The 26924-nt window shown below is 39.0% G+C and overlaps 2 protein-coding genes and 1 long non-coding RNA gene across 11 annotated transcripts in view; 1 reads left to right on the top strand and 2 right to left on the bottom strand.

The window, feature by feature from the left end:
- Nucleotides 1–13751, top strand: LOC105418978 (uncharacterized). 6 transcript variants are annotated; one of them, XM_029847471.1, is made up of 5 exons: nucleotides 1–112; nucleotides 227–559; nucleotides 1265–1354; nucleotides 1450–1508; nucleotides 13629–13751. In XM_029847471.1, the coding sequence occupies exons 1-5, from the start codon at nucleotides 58–60 to the stop codon at nucleotides 13743–13745; spliced, it is 654 nt and encodes a 217-aa protein (XP_029703331.1). In that variant the 5' UTR covers nucleotides 1–57; the 3' UTR covers nucleotides 13746–13751. The 6 variants fall into 6 exon arrangements, with proteins under 6 accessions (XP_029703331.1, XP_029703333.1, XP_029703335.1 ...); XM_029847473.1 differs by having other exon boundaries at nucleotides 1265–1348; XM_029847475.1 differs by lacking the exon at nucleotides 13629–13751 and adding an exon at nucleotides 2183–3594.
- LOC105419129 (uncharacterized) overlaps nucleotides 3713–26924 on the bottom strand; it is a 25056-nt gene continuing 1844 nt past the window's right edge. Inside the window, exons 4-6 of one of the 3 annotated variants that reach the window (XM_029847458.1) lie at nucleotides 26392–26523; nucleotides 26206–26255; nucleotides 25882–26120 (exon numbers count right to left, since the gene is read on the bottom strand). In XM_029847458.1, coding sequence (XP_029703318.1) covers nucleotides 25995–26120; nucleotides 26206–26255; nucleotides 26392–26523 — 308 coding nt within the window. In that variant the 3' untranslated portion in view covers nucleotides 25882–25994. Of the gene's footprint in view, nucleotides 4401–25881; nucleotides 26121–26205; nucleotides 26256–26391; nucleotides 26524–26924 lie in introns of those variants that run through there. The other 2 variants (XM_029847461.1, XM_029847460.1) reach the window with 2 other exon arrangements.
- On the bottom strand, nucleotides 4442–6963 carry LOC115252409 (uncharacterized). 2 transcript variants are annotated; one of them, XR_003890856.1, is made up of 4 exons: nucleotides 5530–6963; nucleotides 5114–5407; nucleotides 4707–5018; nucleotides 4443–4624 (listed from the first exon to the last, which is right to left on the bottom strand). It is a non-coding gene; the product is annotated as an uncharacterized lncRNA (long non-coding RNA). The 2 variants fall into 2 exon arrangements; XR_003890855.1 differs by having other exon boundaries at nucleotides 4442–4624; nucleotides 4707–5407.

Consider the following 26924-nt stretch of genomic DNA (forward strand, 5'->3'; position numbering starts at 1 on the left):
CGTTCCCATATTGAGAGGACTGTTAGTGAGCTACCACACCAATTGTGCAAGAGAAAGATGCTGCATCACATGATTGGAGGTCTGGCTGCTCTGATTCTCCTCAGTAGGTTATGTAAGTGCCCTTTTTTATGCTGAAATGAGTGCAACCAATATAATTCCAGTTAAAAGATCGAAACAGGTAGATACTAATTTGCTTTGTTTCTTCTGTTGTTTTCATTGCCTCCAGCTCAAAATGAAGACGTTCCTCACAAGATCCCTGTGCGTGTGGTTAACCAGGGCGATAATGTCACCTTGACATGTCCAGGCTCTTCTGATGTAACTGGGTTTTTCTTACACAAATTAAAGTTTGGTTACTTAGCTCAGATATTTGCAAGCGGCTACGGCAAAGTGTCGCTCCGAGGACAGTTTAACACACCAAGATTTACAGCAACCACAGAGAATTCTCTGCATCTTTTTAAGATCAGAAACGCTTCCAAAGAAGATGAAGCGACATACTTGTGTCAAGCAGGAACAGCGTACGAAATGTCATTTACCAACGGAACAGTTTTGATTGTGAACGGTAACGTAAGACCACACCTGAGTCTTTTTTCTGGTGAAAGAGTTGAGAATAACATGCTTTCTCTTTTCCATCCACTTCACCCAGACCACAAAGGTCAGAACTCGCTACAGGTGAAACAAAGCAAATCAGTCCACCCGGGTGGGTCGGTGACTCTCCAGTGCTCGCTCCACTCCAAGAGTTTTTCTTGTATAGTTTTGATGAGGTTGGCTGGATAATTTGCAGTGTTGTCCATCTTTTGTTCTCTTTGGACTTTTGCAAGGCAGTTCTCAGATAAGCAGGAGTGTGGTGATTATGCAATCATTTACTTGGTAAAAACATCCGAGGCATCTCAAAGCTCTACTGCGCTATTGTGAACATGTTTTCAGTTTATTCGAGGTAATTAGTGCTGCAGACCTAAGAAAACAACAACAAAAAAGATCTCCCATCTTCATCAGTTTTATTTAACATGTAAAGGAGTAATATGGGTTGGGTGGCAGGAAAGATGCTGGATTTGCTGGTATTGGGTTAAAGTTGGAAACATTTTTTGAATTGACTGAACAAACTGTGCTATTATCATTTGTGGCACAACTATATATAAATATATTGTGTTACTGTGTGTATGGAACTGTTAGGTTACATTCGCTGTGGTTTAAGTTCTTATTCTTGGTTCCTTATAATGATTTTATAGAAAACACACGTGAAATGAGTGATGGTTTCTATTTCCAGCAGATGCACGGGTCCAATTCGTTGTTGTGATCGGAATACTGTCCGTCTGCTGCGTGCTGCTGCTGGCTGCTTTAATCATCTGCAGTAAGCGTAGGTCCATCGCTTTCACTGAATCGTCATTCAAAATCAACATTTATTTGATTTTTTGAATAAAGCTTTTTTAGCACTGATGCTTTCTTTAATAGGAAAACCAGCAGTCCTCACTACTGGTGACCCCCACAGCTCAGCTGAGGATCATCTGGAGGTAAATATATGTGTGGATAATGGGAAATGAATCATACCCTATATATTAACCAGGCTGACTCTTTATCAAAGTATGTCATGGAGTTAAAAATAACAATAACATTATTATTATTAGTAGTAGTAGTAGTAGTAGTAGTAGTAGTAGTACTATTACTACTAATAATCGATAAATACATAAATAATAAAATAAATAAATAAAAATCAAAAAGTGCCAAACAATCCATCATAAAACATAAATGCATGAAAGCAGTCACATATGTATGGGGAAAAAAGTCTTTAAAAGTTGTTTTTAATAAATGTGTCTGTGGGGACCTCAAAGGGCCCCGGTCCCTCATGGTGAGGATTTTGAACCGAGGGAGCGTGTTGTGTTGTGCAGAATGAGCAGCTCTTTGAGGTCAGGAGCGTTAGCGTGGATGCACTGTTGGAGTCTTGCAGCTCTGTTCTGAATAGACTCAAGTTTCAGGAGATTTTTGGTTCCTATCAGGAGTGAGTCGCATTAGTCCAGCCTGGAAGAGATGAAGGCATGAACAAGTTATTCAGGAGAAGGTTCTGGCTCATTCATGCCTTTATCTCCTCCAGACAGAGAGTGAGTGAGGTGAGTGATGGTAGAGATGGAGCGGATGGTGAAACAGAAGACAGGTCTGTTTGATATAAAATTGGGTTTCATCTTTGTAGGAAACAGAAGGAAATTCCTTAGCGAATGACGACTTGTGGCAGCATATATTGGATGAAAAGGTAGGGAGCGTTAACTAGGCAAAGATGCAGTTTTTCCTTGGTCTGTGATTAAAATCCTGGAGATACATGTGTGTTCATTTGACAACGAAAAGGAACGACTCTAAAATTGTTCCTAGGAAGCAAAGTCTGGAAAGGTAAAATTTTATTTTACCTTTCAAGACAAACTCATGCTTATAAACAGGTTCTGAAAGAAAATCACAGTGTCACCAACCACTGCGGACTTACTCCTCTGTTCCACTTTGCATCTTTAGTGATGCCTTTGCGTGCATGCTCGCTTCCTCTCCTCCTCCTGCTTAGGACCTCTGTGACCACTGGGGGGCCGAAGGCACATCAAATAACTTAGCAATAACTTAGCAAATAATAAGCAAAACCCCCAAAAGTAAATTTTGTTTACATGGTTGAGTAATGATGATGATTCAGCTTTTGTCAAATGTATATGCTTTTTTATAAAAACTGTGTTACTCAAGGCTACAGTTGGAGGTCAGTCATGATATATCCTGCAACAATGAAACAAGTAATGCATAGCTTTCACCATAAATGCCCAAATGCATCACTATATTTTTTGCAGCCAAAGTTCGCAGACACTTAATGTCTATGTACCACAGCGACATCAGTGCTGGAGTAATTTTATTTTCTCCCTACAAATTAACAAATATCAAACACGCACTGGTGCTTTGTCACAGTGGATACATTGAGTTCCTCACTATAGAGGGTATAGGGGTTGATTTTGGACACCGCCTCAGATTTACACGTCATCATTGGAGATTTAACGTGTGTTGATTATTTTCAGGATGGCAAGTTGAGAGAAGAGAGCTATGTAACGCTGAATTTCCCCTCAAGAAAGAAAAGGCATGCAGCAAAGGAGTGCATTTACTCAGAGTGCATTTACTTTGGTGTCAGAGGCTGAAAAGACTTTGAATGTGAAATTTAGAAATAGAAAGAAATAAGAAAATCATTCAAGAGGTATTTCAGCCAGGATGACAAAATGAATACGTCTTTGCTGTGGACCTAATGTGGGAGTGGTGACTCTGAAAAACTGCAACGATTGTAGACATGTGGTTATATATGTGGGCAGAATGAGCAGAATGGCAAATGTGCACACCTCAGGAAATGATGCTAGAATCTAAGTTTCAGTCTGAGGGGAAGTAAGTACTGGTTTACTGCAAAATAAATACATAAAATATATATATACCAAACTCATTGGATCCGTTTTCACATAGAATTCTCATTTTATTGTCATTTATTTTTTAAATGTTATGAGATGGTATGCCAAAAAACCCCAAACCCCCAAAAATGACCGATTATTGTAGTTGATTTTGTCCTCAAAGCTCATTAAAGTGGTTGTAAAGCAACTTAAACCTTTTTTTTCTGTGTGTGAATGAACTGAATCAACAACAACACCATTTTAGGGAAACGTCGGGGTGGTCCATTTGTCACCAATCCCCCATTTAAATATTCACCATGTGCTGATGATGTATTAGTTATCAGTGGATACTTCAAGGTACGGCAAAGCAGGTGTTAAACTGAGTTATGTTGTGGCGGACACATAGGGGTGTATCTCACACCCAGGTGATGCATGGGGTGATGGGCGTGGTTAGTCCTTCATTAGATGCACTGTTCGAAGCGCCATTTAGTATTGTCTGGTGGATGCGGAATAAAGACGTTTAAACCGTCTGCTCAGTCTGAGTCGTTCCTCGTCCTGCCACAACGTCACAATAACATCAGCATAGTTTTGCTTTTAGGTACAGTGAACTTTCCCCTGCTGCCCCCGAGAGGCGTGGCATTTAGTTAACAGTGAGTTAAATACGTAAACACAGCATCTCTTTGCACACATTTCATTTGTTAATGAAGAAAAATGACCAAAAATATGGTAAAATGAAGTATAATACAGAAGTCAGCCTTAATCAGCCCCTCCAGAGTATTCCCTGACATCAGAGTAGATGCTTCTTTCTTCCTTCTCTGTATCATCATTTCTCACTGATTTTCTTTGAGCAATGTTTAGAATGGCGTAAACCAAATCCTGCTCCTCACTGGTCTGGGAGAAAACATGGACAATCATTATTATTAACATTATGTATGGCTGTTTATCATGTCTTTACCTGTTGATTTCAGGGATCAACACTGACTTTTACAGCAGTTCTTTGCAGAGTAAAACGAGCTGTTTGGTGAAAGAAAAGTACACAAATGAAGTAAATTTGCCCAAAATGCTTCTTTCGTAACTTTAAGACATTTAAGAGAAGTGTTTCTTTCCAGTGCAACAACCACAAAGGTTATTCTTCTGCTCAGTCCTCAGATAAATAAAAAGGACGATGAGACCAACGGACACAGCAGCACCGAGTGTGTATAAAACTATGGAGATTATATGGCCATCTTTAATTTTCACTGAAATCATAAAATTAAAATAATTAGCATATTTATTGCCAATTTGAAATACAGGAAGTAGAATGTAAAAATCAACTTTTACCTTCAATTTCGGGCTCTGAGCAGTTCCCCCATGTCTGCTCACATTTTCCTACGGAACAACACAAATCTCCAGAAGAGCAGATGTTACTGAAGACGCTGTTTCTGGATCTGTTTCAGTTGTTTTCATCGACTTCCACATTGTTTCTGCAATGAAAACTGAAAAATGGCCCAACAGATCTGGAGCCACAGCAGCGGCTGTTGAGTTCATCCAGAGACGTTGGGTTCTCAGAGTCAGAGAGGACGGGACACTGGAGGAGCACAGAGCGTTCTCCAGGGGTCGGATCATAGGGATGAGCCGTGGGGACACCATCACCTTCGGATTCGGAGACCAAATTAGGCACAAATGAATTCTGATAAATGAACTGTGATGTTCCAAGATGAACTATGTCCAAACCAGCAGATATTCACCTACTACTGTTAGGTCTACTCTTTTCAAAAATGCACTTTTCTCCGTCATGCAGAAATAAACTCCAGTATCATCCACACGTGGGTTTTTAATAACCAAATCAAATGATCCTGATTCCATTTTGGTTGTGAAGTGAGAATCTTTTGTATGATGAGATGATTTTCCGAGGAGTTCAGGTAAGGTTCCAGGAATAACTCTGATCCATGAGAGGAGTGCTGACGTCTTGCGGGGACACTTCAGTCTCACAGTCTCTCCAACAGTTACATTCTTGGTCTCAATGATGTTATTTGTGCATCCTGTAAAGGCAAATAATACACCCAACATAGGAAAATGTGTTTGATCTCTCCAAAATGACAGAGCAAAGAGCAGATTCTTGGAACTAATTAGTAAAAAAAAAGTAGTTTCTTGGGTTACTTACCCCCAAATCTGACAGGAAAGAGGAGGATATAAAATAGAATCACCATTCTCTACTTAGTGCGCCTGTCGCGTCTCACGGGTTAAAGGTGCTGCTCAAATGATCAGATGAAGGAACCTGTGAAAACTGAAGCAGAGTTTTTAATTTTTTAAAGTAAAAGCACTGTGATGACATTTCCCCTTTTCTTAAATCTGAGAGTATTTAGTTTTGATGGTGAAGGAATTCATTTGAATTTTAGTTCCCTGACTCGCCAACCAGAAATTTACAGTAGTAACCCAAAAATTATGTTTAGAAGAGATTTTGGTTTGTGTTTTAACACATCCAATAAGATCACCTACACTTCAAACCAATTTAATTTAAACTAATTTACTAATAATTACATGTATTTAATATAGAATAATATTAAGAATGAACAAACTCTCTCCTTGAGGCAAGTGTGGTGAGGCAGAAACCGTGAAATGACCCTGTTTCCTTTAACCCAACTGGTAGAGAGAGGGAGAGGTGCAATAGAGGGAGGTTAGAAAGACAATAGACACGTTCAGCACAAAATATTTAGATTTAAAAATCAAAGAACAATAATATACAAGTCTGTTTAAGTGAAGTGGAAAACAAATGTGTAATGACTTCATCTACCACTAGGGGGAGACATACACGCTGCAGTACATTTTGAAATTGTACTACAGCACCAACAATTACGCATTTGTGCTTAAACTTGCAGCAGTTTTAGAACCTGAACTGGAACCAGTAGGTCTGTTTGATGTGGCTCAATCTAATAGGCAGTCCATAAAAGTCTGGTGACATCCTGATGTGCAGAATTATTTAAACAAATGATAAACAAGGATTTCATTATTAATTATTAATTATTATTATGTTTTGGTCTAATCAGATCACATAAAGATTCTTATAAAGCTAGCCACACGCTACTTTAATACTAGACCAATGTCTGCGGATGTCCAGACCTCCAGTGGATATAAAGAATAGTTGAACATTTTTCGCTTAATTTATAATCTAGGCCAATGGTTTGACAGACAATTATGTGGTTTAGACAGTTCATATGTTTCAATTTCCGTGTATATTGATGCATCTGTTCATTTTCAACCAAATGTCTGTTTTCCGTATATACATAGTAACTTATTAACGGCTGCCTTACAAATAAACTTAAATTATTGGGAAAATCTGTAACAAAACATAAAAGGTACGTTTTAGCCATTTATTAAACACACTAAAGCAAACTTTTAGTTAATTCTGGTTCATAATAACATAAATGCTTTTGCTGGGACACACCATCATTATTTTGAGCAAGTTTCAGAACAGTTAACAAACCTACAAAAAAGACAATATGGAAATTAAAACACCAAAACTGCTAAAAAAAAAACCCTACAATAATCACAATAATACAATGAACAATAATAAGAAACAATTTCAAGTTTAGAGGAGCAGAACTGATCAAACCTGACCAGATCAATTTTAAATTTTAAATCGGTCCTTCTATGGATACAAAGCAGCTCTTAAAACTCTTAAAAGCTGAGCGATAACGTCGCCATATTTGTACTGTGTGTAATTTTATTTGAATTGTCTTAATAAACAATGTGTTTCCTACATTTGCATTAATTTCTTCTAACGGGGGTCCTCACTTCAGAGTAGACTGTTTCTTTGTCTTTGAGACGACCTCTGTCTGGTTGAGCTTTGCTCCTGGTGAAGACTGGAGTAGAATAACACATCTCCTCTTCTGTCTGAGCAGACACAGGGAAAAATCTCATGTTAATCAAAAATCAGTATTTACACGTCTATAACGCTTTTGATTGTTCTGATCCTCACCGGCTGAGTGTCCTCGCCACTCGCGCCTGTTGTGCAACTGAGTACGGCAGCTGTTTTAAAAATAAGAGAAATAAAAACAGCAGAGTAAAATGAGCTGTTTGGTGAAAGAAAAGTACACAAGTAAAGTAAATTTGCCCAAAATGCTTCTCAAGTAACTTTAAGACATTTAAGAGACGTGTTTCTTACCAGTGCAACAGCCACAAAGGTTATTCTTCTGCTCAGTCCTCAGATAAATAAAAAGGACGATGAGACCAACGGACACAGCAGCACTGAGTGTGTATAAAACTATGGAGATTATATGGCAATCTTTAATTTTCACTGAAATCATAAAATTAAAATAATTAGTATATTTATTGCCAATTTGAAATACAGGAAGTAGAATGTAAAAATCAACTTTTACCTTCAATTTCGGGCTCTGAGCAGTTCCCCCATGTCTGCTCACATTTTCCTACGGAACAACACAAATCTCCAGAAGAGCAGATGTTACTGAAGACGCTGTTTCTGGATCTGTTTAAGTTGTTTTCATCCACTTCCACGTTGTTTCTGCAATGAAAACTGAAAAATGGCCCAACAGATCTGGAGCCACAGCAGCGGCTGTTGAGGTCATCCAGAGACGTTGGGTTCTCGGAGTCAGAGAGGACGGGACACTGGAGGAGCACAGAGCGTTCTCCAGGGGTCGGATCATAGGGATGAGCCGTGGAGACACCATCACCTTCAGATTCCGAGACAAAATTAGGCACAAATGAATTCTGATAAATGAACTGTGATGTTCCAAGATGAACTATGTCCAAACCAGCAGATATTCACCTACTACTGTTAGGTCTACTCTTTTCAAAAATGCACTTTGCCCCTTCATGCAGAAATAAACTCCAGTATCATCCACACGTGTGTCATTAATAACCAAATCAAATGATCCTGATTCCATTTTGGTTGTGAAGTGAGAATATTTTGTATGATGAGATGATTTTCCGAGGCGTTCAGGTAAGAATCCAGGAATAACTCTGATCCATAAGTGGGTTTCTGCCGTCTTGCGGGAACACTTCAGTCTCACAGTCTCTCCAACAGTTACTTTCTTGGTCTCAATGATGTTATTTGTGCATCCTGTAAAGGCAAATAATACACCCAACATAGGAAAATGTGTTTGATCTCTCCAAAATGACAGAGCAAAGAGCAGATTCTTGGAACTAATTAGTAAAAAAAATGTAGTTTCCTGTGTTACTTACCCCCAAATCTGACAGGAAAGAGGAGGATATAAAATAGAATCAGCATTCTCTACTTAGTGCGCCTGTCGCGTCTCACGGGTTAAAGGTGCTGCTCAAATGATCAGATGAAGGAAACAGTTTCATCACAGTGTGCTTGGTTCTCAGTAAGAGCACAGGGGGAGTGATATCAGCTCGTTTTCCAACCTCTGAAAACTGAAGCAGAGTTTTTAAGTAGTAAAAGCACTGTGATGACATTTCCCCTTTTCTTAAATCTGAGAGTATTTAGTTTTGATGGTGAAGGAATTCATTTGAATTTTAGCTCCCTGACTCGCCAACCAGAAATTTACAGCAGTAACCCAAAAATTATGTTTAGAAGAGATTTTGGTTTGTGTTTTAACACATCCAATAAGATCATCTACACTTCAAACCAATTTAATTTAAACTAATTTACTAATAATTACATGTATTTAATATAGAATAATATTAAGAATGAACAAACTCTCTCCTTGAGGCAAGTGTGGTGAGGCAGAAACCGTGAAATGACCCTGTTTCCTTTAACCCAACTGGTAGAGAGAGGGAGAGGTGCAATAGAGGGAGGTTAGAAAGACAATAGACACGTTCAGCACAAAAATATTTAGATTTAAAAATCAAAGAACAATAATATACAAGTCTGTTTAAGTGAAGTGGAAAACAAGTGTGTAATGACTTCATCTACCACGAGGGGGAGACATACACGCTGCAGTACATATTCAAATTGTACTGCAGCACCAACAATTACTCATTTGTGCTTAAACTTGCAGCAGTTTCTGAACCTGAACTGGAACCAGTAGGTCTGTTTGATGTGGCTCAATCTAATAGGCAGTCCATCAAAGTCTGGTGACATCCTGATGTGCAGAATTATTTTAACAAATGCTAAACTAGGATTGCATTATTAAATCTTATTATTTTGTGGTCTAATCAGCTCACATAAAAGATTCTTATAAAGCTAGCCACACGGTGCTTTAAAACTAGACCAATGTCTGCGGATGTCCAGACCTCCAGTGGATATAAAGAATAGTTGAACATTTTTCGCTTAATTTATATTCTAGGCCAATGGTTTGACAGACAATTATGTGGTTTAGACAGTTCATATGTTTCAATTTCCGTGTTTATCGGATGCATCTGTTCATTTTCAACCAAATGTCTGTTTTACTTATATACATAGTAACTTATTAACGGCTGCCTTACAAATAAACTTAAATTATTGGGAAAAATCTCTAACAAAACATAAAAGGTACGTTTTTAGCCGTTTATTAAACACACTAAAGCAAACTTTTAGTTAATTCTGGTTTATAATAACATAAATGCTTTTGCAGGGACACACCAGCATTATTTTGAGCAAGTTTCAGAACAGTTAACAAACCTACAAAAAAGACAATATAGAAATTAAAACACCAAAACTGCTAAAAAAAACAACAACCCTACAATAATCACAATAATACAATGAACAATAATAAGAAACAATTTCAGGTTGAGAGGAGCAGAACTGATCAAACCTGACCAGACCAATTTTAAATTTTAAATCGGTCCTTCTATGGATACAAAGCAGCTCTTAAAACTCTTGAAAGCTGAGCGATAACGTCGCCATATTTGTACTGTGTGTAATTTTATTTGAATTGTCTTAATAAACAATGTGTTTCCTACATTTGCATTAATTTCCTGTAACGGGGGTCCTCACTTCAGAGTAGACTGTTTCTTTGTCTTTGAGACGACCTCTGTCTGGTTGAGCTTTGCTCCTGGTGAAGACTGGAGCAGAATAACACATCTCCTCTTCTGCCTGAGCAGACACAGGGAAAAATCTCATGTTAATCAAAAATCAGTATTTACACGTCTATAACGCTTTTGATTGTTCTGATCCTCACCGGCTGAGTGTCCTCGTCACTCGCGCCTGTTGTGCAACTGAGTACGGCAGCTGTTTTTAATATAAGAGAAATAAAAGCAGCTGTTTCAGAAGGTATTTTATTGAATATATTCTCACTGAACAATAATGGGAAATAATTTTACGTTTTTAAACTCCTTAAAAAAAATTAAAAACGTACCCTCGCAACAGCTCGAAGATTTGCCCTTTAGGATCCAAACCAGGCAGACATTTACAATGACACTTACAACCAAAGCAGCAGCCAGCAGAACCACCAATATAGTGTTCTCATCTAAGACCCCTGCAGTCCTGAAGTTGAGGGTTCCAAAGAAAAACTCCCCACATGTGACCACAGCACAGGAAAAGGGCCCAGCATCAGAGGAGCCCAGTAACTCTGAGCTGCTGCTCTCCCATTTCTGTGGAGCGCCACCTCTGACACCACCCTGGCATCCATCCTGGCTGCCTCCGTGTGCAGCAAAGACACTGGGATAAGATGCATCAGGTCCAGACTGGAACCAGCACACGTTGCGCTCTGTTCTGCAGGTTGTGTTTTCAGAGTCAGAGAGGACAGAACACTGCAGCGTCACTGAACGCACCGAATCAGACGGAGGCACTTGGATTACGGCTTTGACATCAGGCTCCGTCCCTGAGAAATTGAAATAGGACAAGAAACATGTCGGGTTTCTGTCAAATCTATCGCTCTGAATCACAGACTTTGCTGCTGCAGCCATGTAAATGTTCCCACTGTGGCAGAAATAAAGATATCTTATCTTTACCTCTAACATTTTAAAAGAATATGAACGTAAATTGTTATTTTACATCATTCTTACCTTGAATTCTGAGAAATATCCCCTGAAAAAATGTTAGGCTTGTATAAGTAGTTTTAATACAGTAATAAAATCCTGCATCATGTGGAGTCACTGACAGAATATGCAACAGAATCGTGCCAGGCCCTTGTTCACAAATAAAATGAGAGGATTTGTTTGGAGCCTTGAAGTTAAAATAATAAATGACTCCCACAACATCAGGTGGGCTTCCAGGAACAAATCTGATCCAATAGAACATTGTTGGCTCTCCAGATTGCTCGCGTTCACAAGTCAGAGTCACATTTTCTCCAACATCAGCACGTTTCATCTCAAAGTGCTGCTCATCCACCCCACCTAAAGAAAACAGCCAATGCAGTAACATGGGCACTATTCTGTGTTAACGTTGAATATAAATGGAATAAAAGAGGACTGTATATACTTACGCACGAGTCGGAGGCTCAGCAGATAAAATATAAACCTCATGTTTGGCTAATCCAGCTAAGGAGACGGTTAGATGGGCTGAAATGTCAAAAATGTCCATCTTATGTACTCGTATCAAATGGGAGGGCGCAGAAACACCATCCTCTGATTGGACTACTGTGAACAACAGTGGAAATAATCAACTGTCTTTGGAACACATAAACCACCAGCAGCACCAAGGTTTCTTTCATGTTCAGGTCCGGTTTTCTACAGTTGACATGCAGTAAAACAAAATACAACAGGAAACTGGCAAAAAGAGTTATTACCTTGAGTGGATTTAATATTTACAGGACGGGTTATTTAGCATAAATTCACCCTCAGAATTTTTTGGCAGTGCAGAAACTACTCAAGATTATCATAAAAAAAAGAGACACACAAATCAGATCAAAGACTCATTGTTGGTCAAACACTGAGGACACCAGACTTTGGAAGAATCTATCAGTTAGTTTTCTTTTCTCTTTATATGTGACGGGTGCGACCCAAAAGCAGCACTCTGGAAAACTGGACCGTGGTAATGACTTTAATTAGCAGACGGGCAAACAGGAACTCAGGCAGACAAGGAAACACAGGAAATAGTCCGTTCTTCAGGCTCAGGGCCCGCACAAAGTCTATGGGTTGCAGGCTCGGGGAGTGGGTCGTGCAGAGCCGGAATGCGGAACCAAGGGGGAAGGATGTAAATCCTCGGAACCGTGCAGTTCCACTGACAGCGGGCAGTAGTGACAGAAAGGGGCTTACAGGAGAGGAGGCTGACGATGTAGCGGGGCAGACTGGGGACGAGCAGCAGCGAAGTCGGGGCCGGGTGGAGAAGTCAAAACCAGGTGAGCAGACAGGAACCAGAGACGCTGAGGCAGAAGTCGTAGTCAGGGGCAGAAAGCAGGTAAGTTGTCCGGGGAACAGGGGAGACAGGCAGGGGTCGGTAACGGGTAATCCAGCAGGGAAACAACGCTGGAAAGTCTCGCATGAAAGCAGAAGAACAATCTGGCAAAGACTGAGAGGAATAAGCTGCAGCTGTGCTTGCAGGTGAGTGGCGTTGAGCTGACGGGGTGGGAGTGGCTGGCAGGTAGAGTGGAGCAGAGGCAGGGAACTGGGAAATGGGGCTGTGACATCATATGTAGAAATTCAGCAGTAATCAAACTACTGTGGAAGAACCTCTCACAGACTGCCCCCCACCCCCAACACACACACACACACACACACACACACACACACACACACACACAGACACACAGACACACACACACACACACACAGGCAACAGAGCGTTCACAGTCCAGCCCAGGAAGCCGTGCTCCACATTGAAGCCGAAACGAGACAAATGAGGGTTCAAGTTTCATGTTGGCTGATGTTATTGTGACCTGTGACCTCACAGGCTGCTGAGAAGGAGCTTTCCTGGATAGAAATGTGTTAATATAATAGATAATAGAACTGGTTGAGGACGTTATTGTAAAATTCAAATTCCGGTAAATGACATCAAGGTGAACTTAATTTGTATGTGCACCATTGATTGTTATTCATATTTTACATTTTACCAAACCCCTGTTTTCTCTCATTCATTGTTTTTTGACAAAAATAAGGAAGTCTTCAGGAGGAGGCGGAGGTGACTCTAGGGGGCGCTGCAGTTAAGATATGCTTAGATATCACCATAAATGCCCAAATGCATCACTATATTTGTTGCAGCCAAAGTTTGCAGACACTTAATGTCTATGTACCACATCGACATCAGTGCTGGAGTAATTTTATTTTCTCCCTACAAATTAACAAATATCAAACACGCACTGGTGCTGTGTCACAGTGGATACATTGAGTTCCTCACTATCGAGGGTATAGGGGTTGGTTTTGGACACCGCCTCAGATTTACACGTCATCATTGGAGATTTAACGTGTGTTGATTATTTTCAGGATGGCGAGTTGAGAGAAGAGAGCTATGTAACGCTGAATTTCCCCTCAAGAAAGAAAAGGCATGCAGCAAAGGGGGAGTTACCCCCAGAGTGCATTTACTCTGGTGTCAGAGGCTGAAAAGACTTTGAATGTGAAATTTAGAAATAGAAAGAAATAAGAAAATCATTCAAGAGGTATTTCAGCCAGGATGACAAAATGGATGCGTCTTTGCTGTGGACCTAATGTGGGAGTTGTGACTCTGAATAATCACTCTGCAACAAAAAACTGCAACGATTGTAGACATGTGGTTATAAATGTGGCCAGAATTAGCAGAAAGGTAAATGTGCACACATCAGGAAATGATGCTAGAATCTAAGTTTCAGTCTGAGGGGAACTAAGTACTGGTTTACTGCAAAATAAATAAATAAAATATATATATACCAAACTCATTGGATCCGTTTTCACATAGAATTCTCATTTTATTGTCATTTTTTTTTTTTTTGATTTTGTCCTTAAAGCTCATTAAAGTGGTCGTAAAGCAACGTAAACAGTTTTTTTTGTGTGTGAATGAACTGAATCAACAACAAACCATTTTAGGGAAACGTTGGGGTGGTCCAATTGTCACCAATCCCCCATTTAAATATTCACCATGTGCTGATGATGTATCAGTTATCAGTGGATACTTCAAGGTACGGCAAAGCAGGCGTTAAACTGAGTTATGTTGTGGCGGACACATAGGGGTGTATCTCACACCCAGGTGATGCATGTGGTGATGGGCGTGGTTAGCCCTTCATTAGATGCACTGTTCGAAGCTCCATTTAGTATTGTCTGGTGGATGCGGAATAAAGACGTTTAAACCATCTGCTCAGTCTGAGTCGTTCCTCGTCCTGCCACAACGTCACAATAACATCAGCACAATTTTGCCTTTAGGTACAGTCAACTTTCCCCTGCTGCCCCCGAGAGGCATGGCATTTAGTTAACAGTGAGTTAAATACGTAAAACACAGCATCTCTTTGCACACATTGCATTTGTTCATGAAGGAAAATTACCAAAAATATGGTAAAATGAAGTATAATGTAGAAGTCAGCCTTAATCAGCCCCTCCAGAGTATTCCCTGACATCAGAGTAGATGCTTCTTTCTTCCTTCTCTGTATCATCATTTCTCACTGATTTTCTTCGAGCAATGTTTGGAATGGCGTAAACCAAATCCTGCTCCTCACTGGTCTGGGAGAAAATATGGACAATCATTATTATTAACATTATGTATGGCTGTTTATCATGTCTTTACATGTTGATTGCAGTGATCAACACTGACTTTTACAGCAGTTCTTTGCAGAGTACAATATAGAAATATAGACAATATAGAAATTAAAACACCAAAAGTGCTAAAAAGAAAAATCTACAATAATCACCATAATACAATGAACAATAAGAAACAATTTCAGGTTGAGAGGAGCAGAACTGATCAAACCTGACCAGACCAATCTTAAATTTTAAATCGGTCCTTCTGTGGATACAAAGCAGCTCTTAAAACTCTTAAAAGCTGAGTGATAATGTCGTCATATTTGTATCTGTGTGTAATTTTTTTGAATTGTCTTAATAAACAATGTGTTTCCTTCATTTGCATTAATTTCCTGTCACGGGGGTCCTCACTTCAGAGTATACTGTTTGTCTTTGAGACGACCTCTGTCTGGTTGAGCTTTGCTCCTGGTGAAGACTGCAGCAGAATAACACATCTCCTCTTCTGTCTGAGCAGACATAGGGAAAAATCTCATGTTGATCAAAAATCAGTATTTATACGTCTATAACGCTTTTGATTGTTCTGATCCTCACCGGCTGAGTGTCCTCGCCACTCGCGCCTGTTGTGCAACTGAGTACGGCAGCTGTTTTAAAAATAAGAGAAATAAAAACAGCAGAGTAAAACGAGCTGTTTGGTGGAAGAAAAGTACACAAGTGAAGTAAATTTGCCCAAAATCCTTCTCAAGTAACTTTAAGACATTTAAGAGACGTGTTTCTTACCAGTGCAACAACCACAAAGGTTATTCTTCTGCTCAGTCCTCAGATAAATAAAAAGGACAATGAGACCACCGGACACAGCAGCACCGAGTGTGTATAAAACTGTGGAGCATGTATGGCAATCTTTAATTTTCACTGAAATCATAAAATTAGGCACAAATTAATTCTGATAAATGAACTGTGATGTTCCAAGATGAACTATGTCCAAACCAGCAGATATTCACCTACTACTGTTAGGTCTACTCTTTTCAAAAATGCACTTCGCCCCTTCATGCAGAAATAAACTCCAGTATCATTCACACGTGTGTTATTATTAACCAAAACAAATGATCCTGATTCCATTTGGGTTGTGAAGTGAGAATCTTTTGTATGATGAGATGTTTTTCCGAGGAGTTCAGGTAAGGTTCCAGGAATAACTCTGATCCATAAGAGGGTTTCTAACGTCTTGCGGGGACACTTCAGTCTCACAGTCTCTCCAACAGTTACATTCTTGGTCTCAATGTTGTTATTTGTGCATCCTGTAAAGGCAAATAATACACCCAACATAGGAAAATGTGTTTGATCTCTCCAAAATGACAGAGCAAAGAGCAGATTCTTGGAACTAATGAGTAAAAAAAATGTAGTTTCCTGGGTTACTTACCCCCAAATCTGACAGGAAAGAGGAGGATATAAAATAGAATCACCATTCTCTACTTAGTGCGCCTGTCGCATCTCACGGGTTAAAGGTGCTGCTCAAATGATCAGATGAAGGAAACAGTTTCATCACAGTGTGCTTGGTTCTCAGTAAGAGCACAGGGGAGGAGATATCAGCTCGTTTTCCAACCTCTGAAAACTGAAGCAGAGTTTTTATTTTTAAAGTAAAAGCACTGTGATGAAATTTCCCTTTTTCTTAAATCTGAGAGTATTTAGTTTTGATGGTGAAGGAATTCATTTGAATTTTAGCTCTCTGACTCGCCAACCAGAAATTTACAGCAGTAACCCAAAAATTATGTTTAGAAGAGATTTTGGTTTGTGTTTTAGCACATCCAATAAGATCATCTAAAGTTCAAGCCAATTTAATTTAAACTAATTTACTAATAATTACATGTATTTAATATAGAATAATATTAAGAATGAACAAACTCTCTCCTTGAGGCAAGGCTGGTGAGGCAGAAACCATGAAATGACCCTGTTTCCTTTAACCCAACTGGTAGAGAGAGGAAGAGGTGCAATAGAGGGAGGTTAGAAAGACAATAGACACGTTCAGCACAAAAATATTTAGATTTAAAATTCAAAGAACAATAATATACAAGTCTGTTTAAGCGAAGTGGAAAACAAGTGTGTAGTGACTTCATCTACCACGAGGGGGAGACATACACGCTGCAGAACATATTAAAATTGTACTGCAGCACCAACAATTACGCATTTGTGCTTAAACTTGCAGCAGTTTTTGAACCTGAACTGGAACCAGTAGGTCTGTTTGATGTGGCTCAATCTAATATGCAGTCCATCAAAGTCTGGTGACATCCTGATGTGCAGAATTATTTAAACAAATGATAAACTAGGATTGCATTATTAATTATTAATTCTTATTATTTTGTGGTCTAATAAGCTCACATAGAAGATTCTTATAAAGCTAGCCACACGGTGCTTTAATACCAGACCAATGTCCAGTGGATATAAAGAATAGTTGAACATTTTTCGCTTAATTTATATTCTAGGCTAATGGTTTGACAAACAATTATGTGGTTTAGACAGTTCATGTGTTTCAATTTCCGTGTATATTGATGCATCTCTTCATTTTCAACCAAATGCCTATTTTACTTCTATACAAAGTAACTTATTAACGGCTGCCTTACAAATGAATTTTGCTTCAACAAACAAGATTAAACACTAAATTATTGCCCACAAATCAGATCAAAGACAGCAGCTCATTGTCGGTCAAACACTGAGGACACCAGACTTTGGAAGAATCTATCAATTAGTTTTCTTTTCTGTTCATATGTAGAAATTCAGCAGTAATCAAACTACTGTGGAAGAACCTCTCACAGACTGCCACAGACACACAGGCAACAGAACGTTCACAGTCCAGCCCAGGAAGCCGTGCTCCACATTGAAGCCGAAACGACACAAATGAGGGTTCAAGTTTCATGTTGGCTGATGTTATTGTGAGCTGTGACCTCACAGGCTGCTGAGAAGGAGCTTTCCTGGATAGAAATGTGTTAATAGATAATAGAACTGGTTGAGGACGTTATTGTAAAATACAAATACCGGTAAATAACATCAAGGTGAACTTAATTTGTATGTGCACCATTGATTGTTATTCATATTTTACATTTTTCCCAAACCCCTGTTTTCTCTCATTCATTGGTTTTTGACAAAAATAAGGAAGTCTTCAGGAGGAGGCGGAGGTGACTCTAGGGGGCGCTGCAGTTAAGATATGCTTATGTGGCGGGGTGGAGAGAGGTGGAACGGTCAACGACAACGCCACCTGGGGAATTTCACCCCAGGAATTAACCGGAAACAGGCACGCGCAGATACGGTTCGGTTCCAGAGGCAGAGACAGGATTGAGGGTTAGGCAGTACAATTTTATTAAATCCAACTCAACACCAAAATAACTCGGCTGTACAAAAGTCAAACAAAAGGGGGTGGACAGGGCTTGGGCCCCACCGGCAGGTAAAACTCAATTAGGGGAGATAAACTAAAAACACCCGTGCTACTACAAACAAAACTACACACGAGAGGTGTGATGAAAACGCCCTCCACCAGGGGTTGGGTCCCCGCAGCACCTGTCCACAAAGAAAAAAGAACAATTAAATTTACAATGATAAACAATCAGACGCGACGAGCGCACACACACACCTCACACAGACAGGCAAATAAATGGTGACCAGGTCGTCTAAAAGAAAACAACGTCAACCAAGACACGAAAAGCAACAAAACCTAAAAAAAGTAAATATAAATTGATACAATTTACACACTGTTAAGAGTCTAAAATTTAGGCAAAAGCTCCGTGGTCGCCTCGGCGGCACCACCACGTCTCAGCGCCGTTTCTCCGAGCAAAGGGGAGCGAGGGGAGAGGGAGAGAACGAGAGAGAATCCCGAACCAAAGGACCGAGCCAAAGCAGCAGTGGGTCCAGTAAGCGAGGCAATCTACTCCATGAGGGGTTCCCGCTGGGGCATCGCGACCCACTGACACCAGCCGGCAGCCAACTGCAGCGAGAACAGCCCCATTACCATTTATCAACTAAGTGAGTGGGGGAGTCAGTGACGCGCATTGCTGCGCCTTACCTGCCCAGTGCCAACTAGCGCGCACGCCCTTACGGCATAGCGCTCTGGACGGAAGGATGGCGGGAGGAAGCACCAACCTTCTGCAACAAGTAGCAAGCACACGTTCCAGCACTGTTGCACTTTACGTCGTAACCAGAGGAAATATGCGTTAGCATGCCGTGCTTTTAGCTTGGCGCTGCCAGACAGCATGCTCATTCTGGGACAGGTTCAGTTGGTCAAACAGCCCAGATAAGCTGCAACCACGATACACCTTCGTCGAAGGGGGAAATCAACTAAAGCCCGCTGGAGGCAGTGCCTTATATAAACCTTTTTCTCCCCACCCACCAATTAAGGCACTACCTCCATATGGCACCTGTTCGGAGGGCAGGCCACGCCCTGCCACATCTAGATATCACCATTAATGCCCAAATGCCCAAATGCATCACTATATTTGTTGCAGCCAAATTTTGCAGACACATCGACATCAGTGCTGGAGTAATTTTATTTTCTCCCTACAAATTAACAAATATAAAACACGCACTGGTGCTGTGTCACAGTGGATACATTGAGTTCCTTACTATAGAGGGTATAGGGGTTGGTTTTGGACACCGCCTCAGATTTACACGTCATCGTTGGAGATGTAACGTGTGTTGATTATTTTCAGGATGGCGAGTTGAGAGAAGAGAGCTATGTAACGCTGAATTTCCCCTCAAGAAAGAAAAGGCATGCAGCAAAGGGGGAGTTACCCCCAGAGTGCATTTACTCTGGTGTCAGAGGCTGAAAAGACTTTGAATGTGAAATTGAGAAATAGAAAGAAATAAGAAAATCATTCAAGAGGTATTTCACCCAGGATGACAAAATGGATGCGTCTTTGCTGTGGACCTAATGTGTGAGTGGTGACTCTGAATAATCACTCTGCAACAAAAAACTGCAACGACTGTAGACATGTGGTTATAAATGTGGGCAGAATGAGCAGAATGGCAAATGTGCACACATCAGGAAATGATGCTAGAATCTAAGTTTCAGTCTGAGGGGAACTAAGTACTGGTTTACTGCAAAATAAATAAATAAAATACAGTATATATTTACCAAACTCATTATATCCGTTTTCAAATAGAATTCTCATTTTATTGTCATTTATTTTTGTTATGAGATGCTATGCCAAAAAATCCAAAACCCCTAGAAATTACCCATTATTGTAGTTGATTTTGTCCTCAAAGCTCATTAAAGCTTTTTTTTGTGTGTGAATGAACTGAGTCAACAACAACACCATTTTAGGGAAACGTTGGGGTGGTCCATTTGTCACCAATCCCCCATTTAAATATTCACCATGTGCTGGTGATGTGTTAGTTATTAGTGGATACTTCAAGGTACGGCAAAGCAGGCGTTAAACTGAGTTACGTTGTGGCGGACACATAGGGGTGTATCTCCCACCCAGGTGATGCATGGGGTGATGGGCGTGGTTAGTCCTTCATTAGATGCACTGTTCGAAGCGCCATTTAGTATTGTCTGGTGGATGCGGAATAAAGACGTTTAAACCATCTGCTCAGTCTGAGTCGTTCCTCGTCCTGCCACAACGTCACAATAACATCAGCACAGTTTTGCCTTTAGGTACAGTCAACTTCCCCCTGCTGCCCCCGAGAGGCATGGTGTGAGGGTGTAGTTTGTCACCCGCGCTGTTCTTTACTCTTATGTTAAGACTGAGACAAACCACACAAACAACTGGAGTCCTTGCAAGGGAGAGCTGAGCAGCAGTTCAAGCTTCATCTGTCAACTCTGCTCGTCTGCTGCTCACTCGCCTCTTTTATTTGGTGCATACAAGATTTATGTCAATCAGAACCTCACGATTCCTTGTTTCCTAACTACTTTTCCCATTTTTACGACCTCCTTGTCTTATCGAACAGGGTATCTCTAAGTGCTGGTTATATAAACAGCTCCAGCACTTAGTTTAAACATTCACACATTCCTTTTCTTAACAACATTCCTTCAACACTCTAAATCTACTCATCAAAGCATTTAAATGATAATAGCAAGAAAAACAATAATTCTTCTCACAATGGCATTTAGTTAACAGTGAGTTAAATACATAAAACACAGCATCTCTTTGCACACATTTCATTTGTTAATGAAGGAAAATGATCAAAAATATGGTAAAATGAAGTATAATGTAGAAGTCAGCCTTAATCAGCCCCTCCAGAGTATTCCCTGACATCAGAGTAGATGCTTCTTTCTTCCTTCTCTATATCATCATTTCTCACTGATTTTCTTCGAGCAATGTTTGGAATGGCGTAAACCAAATCCTGCTCCTCACTGGTCTGGGAGAAAACATGGACAAACTGGAACCAGTAGGTCTGTTTGATGTGGCTCAATCTAATTGGCATCAAAGTCTGGTGACATCCTGATGTGCAAACTTTTTTAAACAAATGATAAACTATTATTGCATTATTACTTAATTTTTTCTTATTTTTTGGTCTAATCAGCTCACATAGAAGATTCTTATAAAGCTAGCCACACGGTGCTTTAATACTAGACCAATGTCTGCGGATGTCCAGACCTCCAGTGGATATAAAGAATAGTTGAACATTTTTCGCTTAATTTATAATCTAGACTAATGGTTTAAAAGACAATTATGTGGTTTAGACAGTTCATATGTTTCAATTTCCGTGTATATCGGATGCATCTGTTCATTTTCAACCAAATGTCTGTTTTACTTATATGTATAGTAACTTATTGATGGCTGCCTTTCAAATAAACTTTGCTTTAACAAACAAATAAACATTAAATTATTGGGAAAAATCTGTAACAAAACAAAAAAGGTATGTTTTTAGCCTTTAATTAAACACACTGAAGCAAACTTTTAGTTAATTCTGGGTCATAATAACATAAATGCTTTTGCTGGGACACACCAGCAAAGTTTTTCAGAACAATTAACAAACCTACAAAAAAGACAATATGGAAATTAAAACACCAAAACTGCTAAAAAAAAACCCTACAATAATCACAATATACAATGATCAATAATAAGAAACAATTTCAGGTTTAGAGGAGCAGAACTGATCAAACCTGACCAGACCAATTTTAAATTTTAAATTGGTCCTTCTATGGATACAAAGCAGCTCTTAAAACTCTTAAAAGCTGAGCGATAACGTCGCCATATTTTTATCTGTGTGTAATTTTATTTAAATTGTCTTAATAAACAATGTGTTTCCTACATTTGCATTATTCATTGACATCAGTGCTGGAGTAATTTTATTTTCTCCCTACAAATGAACAAATATCAAACACGCACTGGTGCTGTGTCACAGTGGATACATTGAGTTCCTCACTATAGAGGGTATAGGGGTTGGTTTTGGACACCACCTCAGATTTGCACGTCATCATTGGAGATTTAACGTGTGTTGATTATTTTCAGGATGGCGAGTTGAGAGAAGAGAGCTATGTAACGCTGAATTTCCCCTCAAGAAAGAAAAGGCATGCAGCAAAGGGGGAGTTACCCCCAGAGTGCATTTACTCTGGTGTCAGAGGCTGAAAAGACTTTGAATGTGAAATTTAGAAATAGAAAGGAAAAACAAAATCATTCAAGAGGTATTTCAGCCAGGATGACAAAATGGATGCGTCTTTGCTGTGGACCTAATGTGTGAGTTGTGACTCTGAATAATCACTCTGCAACAAAAAACCGCAACGATTGTAGACATGTGGTTATAAATGTGGGCAGAATGAGCAGAATGGCAAATGTGCACACATCAGGAAATGATGCTAGAATCTAAGTTTCAGTCTGAGGGGAACTAAGTACTGGTTTACTGCAAAATAAATAAATAAAATACAGTATATATTTACCAAACTCATTGGTGTGTGAATGAACTGAATCAACAACAACACCATTTTAGGGAAACGTTGGGGTGGTCCATTTGTCACCAATCCCCCATCTAAATATTCACCATGTGCTGGTGATGTGTTAGTTATCAGTGGATACTTCAAGGTACGGCAAAGCAGGCGTTAAACTGAGTTACGCCACAATAACATGAGTTCAGCACAGTTTTGCCTTTAGGTACAGTCAACGTTCCCCTGCTGCCCCCGAGAGCCATGGCATTTAGTTAACAGTGAGTTAAATACGTAAAACACAGCATCTCTTTGCACACATTGCATTTGTTCATGAAGGAAAATGACCAAAAATATGGTAAAATGGAGTATAATGTAGAAGTCAGCCTTAATCAGCCCCTCCAGAGTATTCCCTGACATCAGAGTAGATGCTTCTTTCTTCCTTCTCTGTATCATCATTTCTCACTGATTTTCTTCGAGCAATGTTTGGAATGGCGTAAACCAAATGCTGCTCCTCACTGGTCTGGGAGAAAACATGGACAATCATTATTATTGACATTATGTATGGCTGTTTATCATGTCTTTACATGTTGATTGCAGTGATCAACACTGACTTTTACAGCAGTTCTTTGCAGAGTACAATATAGAAATACAGACAATATAGAAATTAAAACACCAAAAGTGCTCAAAAGAAAAATCTACAATAATAACAATTATACAATGAACAATATTAAGAAACAATTTCAGGTTTATAGGAGCAGAACTGATCAAACCTGACCAAGCCAATTTTAAAATTTAAATCGGTCCTTCTATGGATACAAAGCAGCTCTTAAAACTCTTAAAAGCTGAGCGATAACGTCGCCATATTTGTATCTGTGTGTAATTTTATTTGAATTGTCTTAATAAACAATGTGTTTCCTACATTTGCATTAATTTCTTCTAACGGGGGTCCTCACTTCAGAGTAGACTGTTTCTTTGTCTTTGAGACGACCTCTGTCTGGTTGAGCTTTGCTCCTGGTGAAGACTGCAGCAGAATAACACATCTCCTCTTCTGTCTGAGCAGACACAGGGAAAAATCTCATGTTAATCAAAAATCAGTATTTACACGTCTATAACGCTTTTGATTGTTCTGATCCTCACCGGCTGAGTGTCCTCGTCACTCGCGCCTGTTGTGCAACTGAGTACGGCAGCTGTTTTAAAAATAAGAGAAATAAAAACAGCTGAGTAAAACGAGCTGATTGGTGAAAGAAAAGTACACAAGTGAAGTAGATTTGCCCAAAATGCTTCTCAAGTAACTTTAAGACATTTAAGAGAAGTGTTTCTTACCAGTGCAACAACCACAAAGGTTTTTCTTCTGCTTAGTCCTCAGATAAATAAAAAAGACCATGAGACCACCGGACACAGCAGCACCGAGTGTGTATAAAACTATGGAGATTATATGGCCATCTTTAATTTTCACTGAAATCATACATTTTTCGCTTAATTTATATTCTAGGTTAATGGTTTGACAGACAATTATGTGGTTTAGACAGTTCATATGTTTCAATTTCCGTGTTTATCGGATTCATCTGTTCATTTTCAACCAAATGTCTGTTTTACTTATATGCATAGTAACTCATTGATGGCTGCCTTATAAATAAACTTTGCTTTAACAAACAAATAAACATAAAATTATTGGGAAAAATCTGTAACAAAACATAAAAGGTAAGTTTTTAGCCATTTATTAAACACACTGAAGCAAACTTTTAGTCAATTCTGGTTTATAATAACAAAAATGCTTTTGCTGGGACACACCAGCATTATTTTGAGCAAGTTTCAGAACAATTAACAAACCTACAAAAAGACAATATGGAAATTAAAACACCAAAACTGCTAAAAAAAAATCTACAATAATCACAATAATACAATGATCAAAAATAAGAAACAATTTCAGGTTTAGAGGAGCAGAACTGATCAAACCTGACCAGACCAATTTTAAATTTTAAATCGGTCCTTCTATGGATACAAAGCAGCTCTTAAAACTCTTAAAAGCTGAGCGATAACGTCGCCATATTTGTATCTGTGTGTAATTTTATTTGAATTGTCTTAATAAACAATGTGTTTCCTACATTTGCATTAATTTCTTCTATCGGGGGTCCTCACTTCAGAGTAGACTGTTTCTTTGTCTTTGAGACGACCTCTGTCTGGTTGAGCTTTGCTCCTGGTGAAGACTGGAGCAGAATAACACATCTCCTCTTCTGTCTGAGCAGACACAGGGAAAAATCTCATGTTAATCAAAAATCAGTATTTACACGTCTATAACGCTTTTGATTGTTCTGATCCTCACCGGCTGAGTGTCCTCGTCACTCGCGCCTGTTGTGCAACTGAGTACGGCAGCTGTTTTAAAAATAAGAGAAATAAAAACAGCTGAGTAAAACGAGCTGATTGGTGAAAGAAAAGTACACAAGTGAAGTAGATTTGCCCAAAATGCTTCTCAAGTAACTTTAAGACATTTAAGAGAAGTGTTTCTTACCAGTGCAACAACCACAAAGGTTTTTCTTCTGCTTAGTCCTCAGATAAATAAAAAAGACCATGAGACCACCGGACACAGCAGCACCGAGTGTGTATAAAACTATGGAGATTATATGGCCATCTTTAATTTTCACTGAAATCATACATTTTTCGCTTAATTTATATTCTAGGTTAATGGTTTGACAGACAATTATGTGGTTTAGACAGTTCATATGTTTCAATTTCCGTGTTTATCGGATTCATCTGTTCATTTTCAACCAAATGTCTGTTTTACTTATATGCATAGTAACTCATTGATGGCTGCCTTATAAATAAACTTTGCTTTAACAAACAAATAAACATAAAATTATTGGGAAAAATCTGTAACAAAACATAAAAGGTAAGTTTTTAGCCTTTTATTAAACACACTGAAGCAAACTTTTAGTCAATTCTGGTTTATAATAACAAAAATGCTTTTGCTGGGACACACCAGCATTATTTTGAGCAAGTTTCAGAACAATTAACAAACCTACAAAAAAGACAATATGGAAATTAAAACACCAAAACTGCTAAAAAAAAATCTACAATAATCACAATAATACAATGATCAAAAATAAGAAACAATTTCAGGTTTAGAGGAGCAGAACTGATCAAACCTGACCAGACCAATTTTAAATTTTAAATCGGTCCTTCTATGGATACAAAGCAGCTCTTAAAACTCTTAAAAGCTGAGCGATAACGTCGCCATATTTGTATCTGTGTGTAATTTTATTTGAATTGTCTTAATAAACAATGTGTTTCCTACATTTGCATTAATTTCTTCTATCGGGGGTCCTCACTTCAGAGTAGACTGTTTCTTTGTCTTTGAGACGACCTCTGTCTGGTTGAGCTTTGCTCCTGGTGAAGACTGGAGCAGAATAACACATCTCCTCTTCTGTCTGAGCAGACACAGGGAAAAATCTCATGTTAATCAAAAATCAGTATTTACACGTCTATAACGCTTTTGATTGTTCTGATCCTCACCGGCTGAGTGTCCTCGTCACTCGCGCCTGTTGTGCAACTGAGTACGGCAGCTGTTTTAAAAATAAGAGAAATAAAAACAGCTGAGTAAAACGAGCTGATTGGTGAAAGAAAAGTACACAAGTGAAGTAGATTTGCCCAAAATGCTTCTCAAGTAACTTTAAGACATTTAAGAGAAGTGTTTCTTACCAGTGCAACAACCACAAAGGTTTTTCTTCTGCTTAGTCCTCAGATAAATAAAAAAGACCATGAGACCACCGGACACAGCAGCACCGAGTGTGTATAAAACTATGGAGATTATATGGCCATCTTTAATTTTCACTGAAATCATACATTTTTCGCTTAATTTATATTCTAGGTTAATGGTTTGACAGACAATTATGTGGTTTAGACAGTTCATATGTTTCAATTTCCGTGTTTATCGGATTCATCTGTTCATTTTCAACCAAATGTCTGTTTTACTTATATGCATAGTAACTCATTGATGGCTGCCTTATAAATAAACTTTGCTTTAACAAACAAATAAACATAAAATTATTGGGAAAAATCTGTAACAAAACATAAAAGGTAAGTTTTTAGCCTTTTATTAAACACACTGAAGCAAACTTTTAGTCAATTCTGGTTTATAATAACAAAAATGCTTTTGCTGGGACACACCAGCATTATTTTGAGCAAGTTTCAGAACAATTAACAAACCTACAAAAAAGACAATATGGAAATTA

The sequence above is a fragment of the Takifugu rubripes genome, chromosome 14, assembly GCF_901000725.2.
Source record: "Takifugu rubripes chromosome 14, fTakRub1.2, whole genome shotgun sequence".
Taxonomy (NCBI): domain Eukaryota; kingdom Metazoa; phylum Chordata; class Actinopteri; order Tetraodontiformes; family Tetraodontidae; genus Takifugu; species Takifugu rubripes.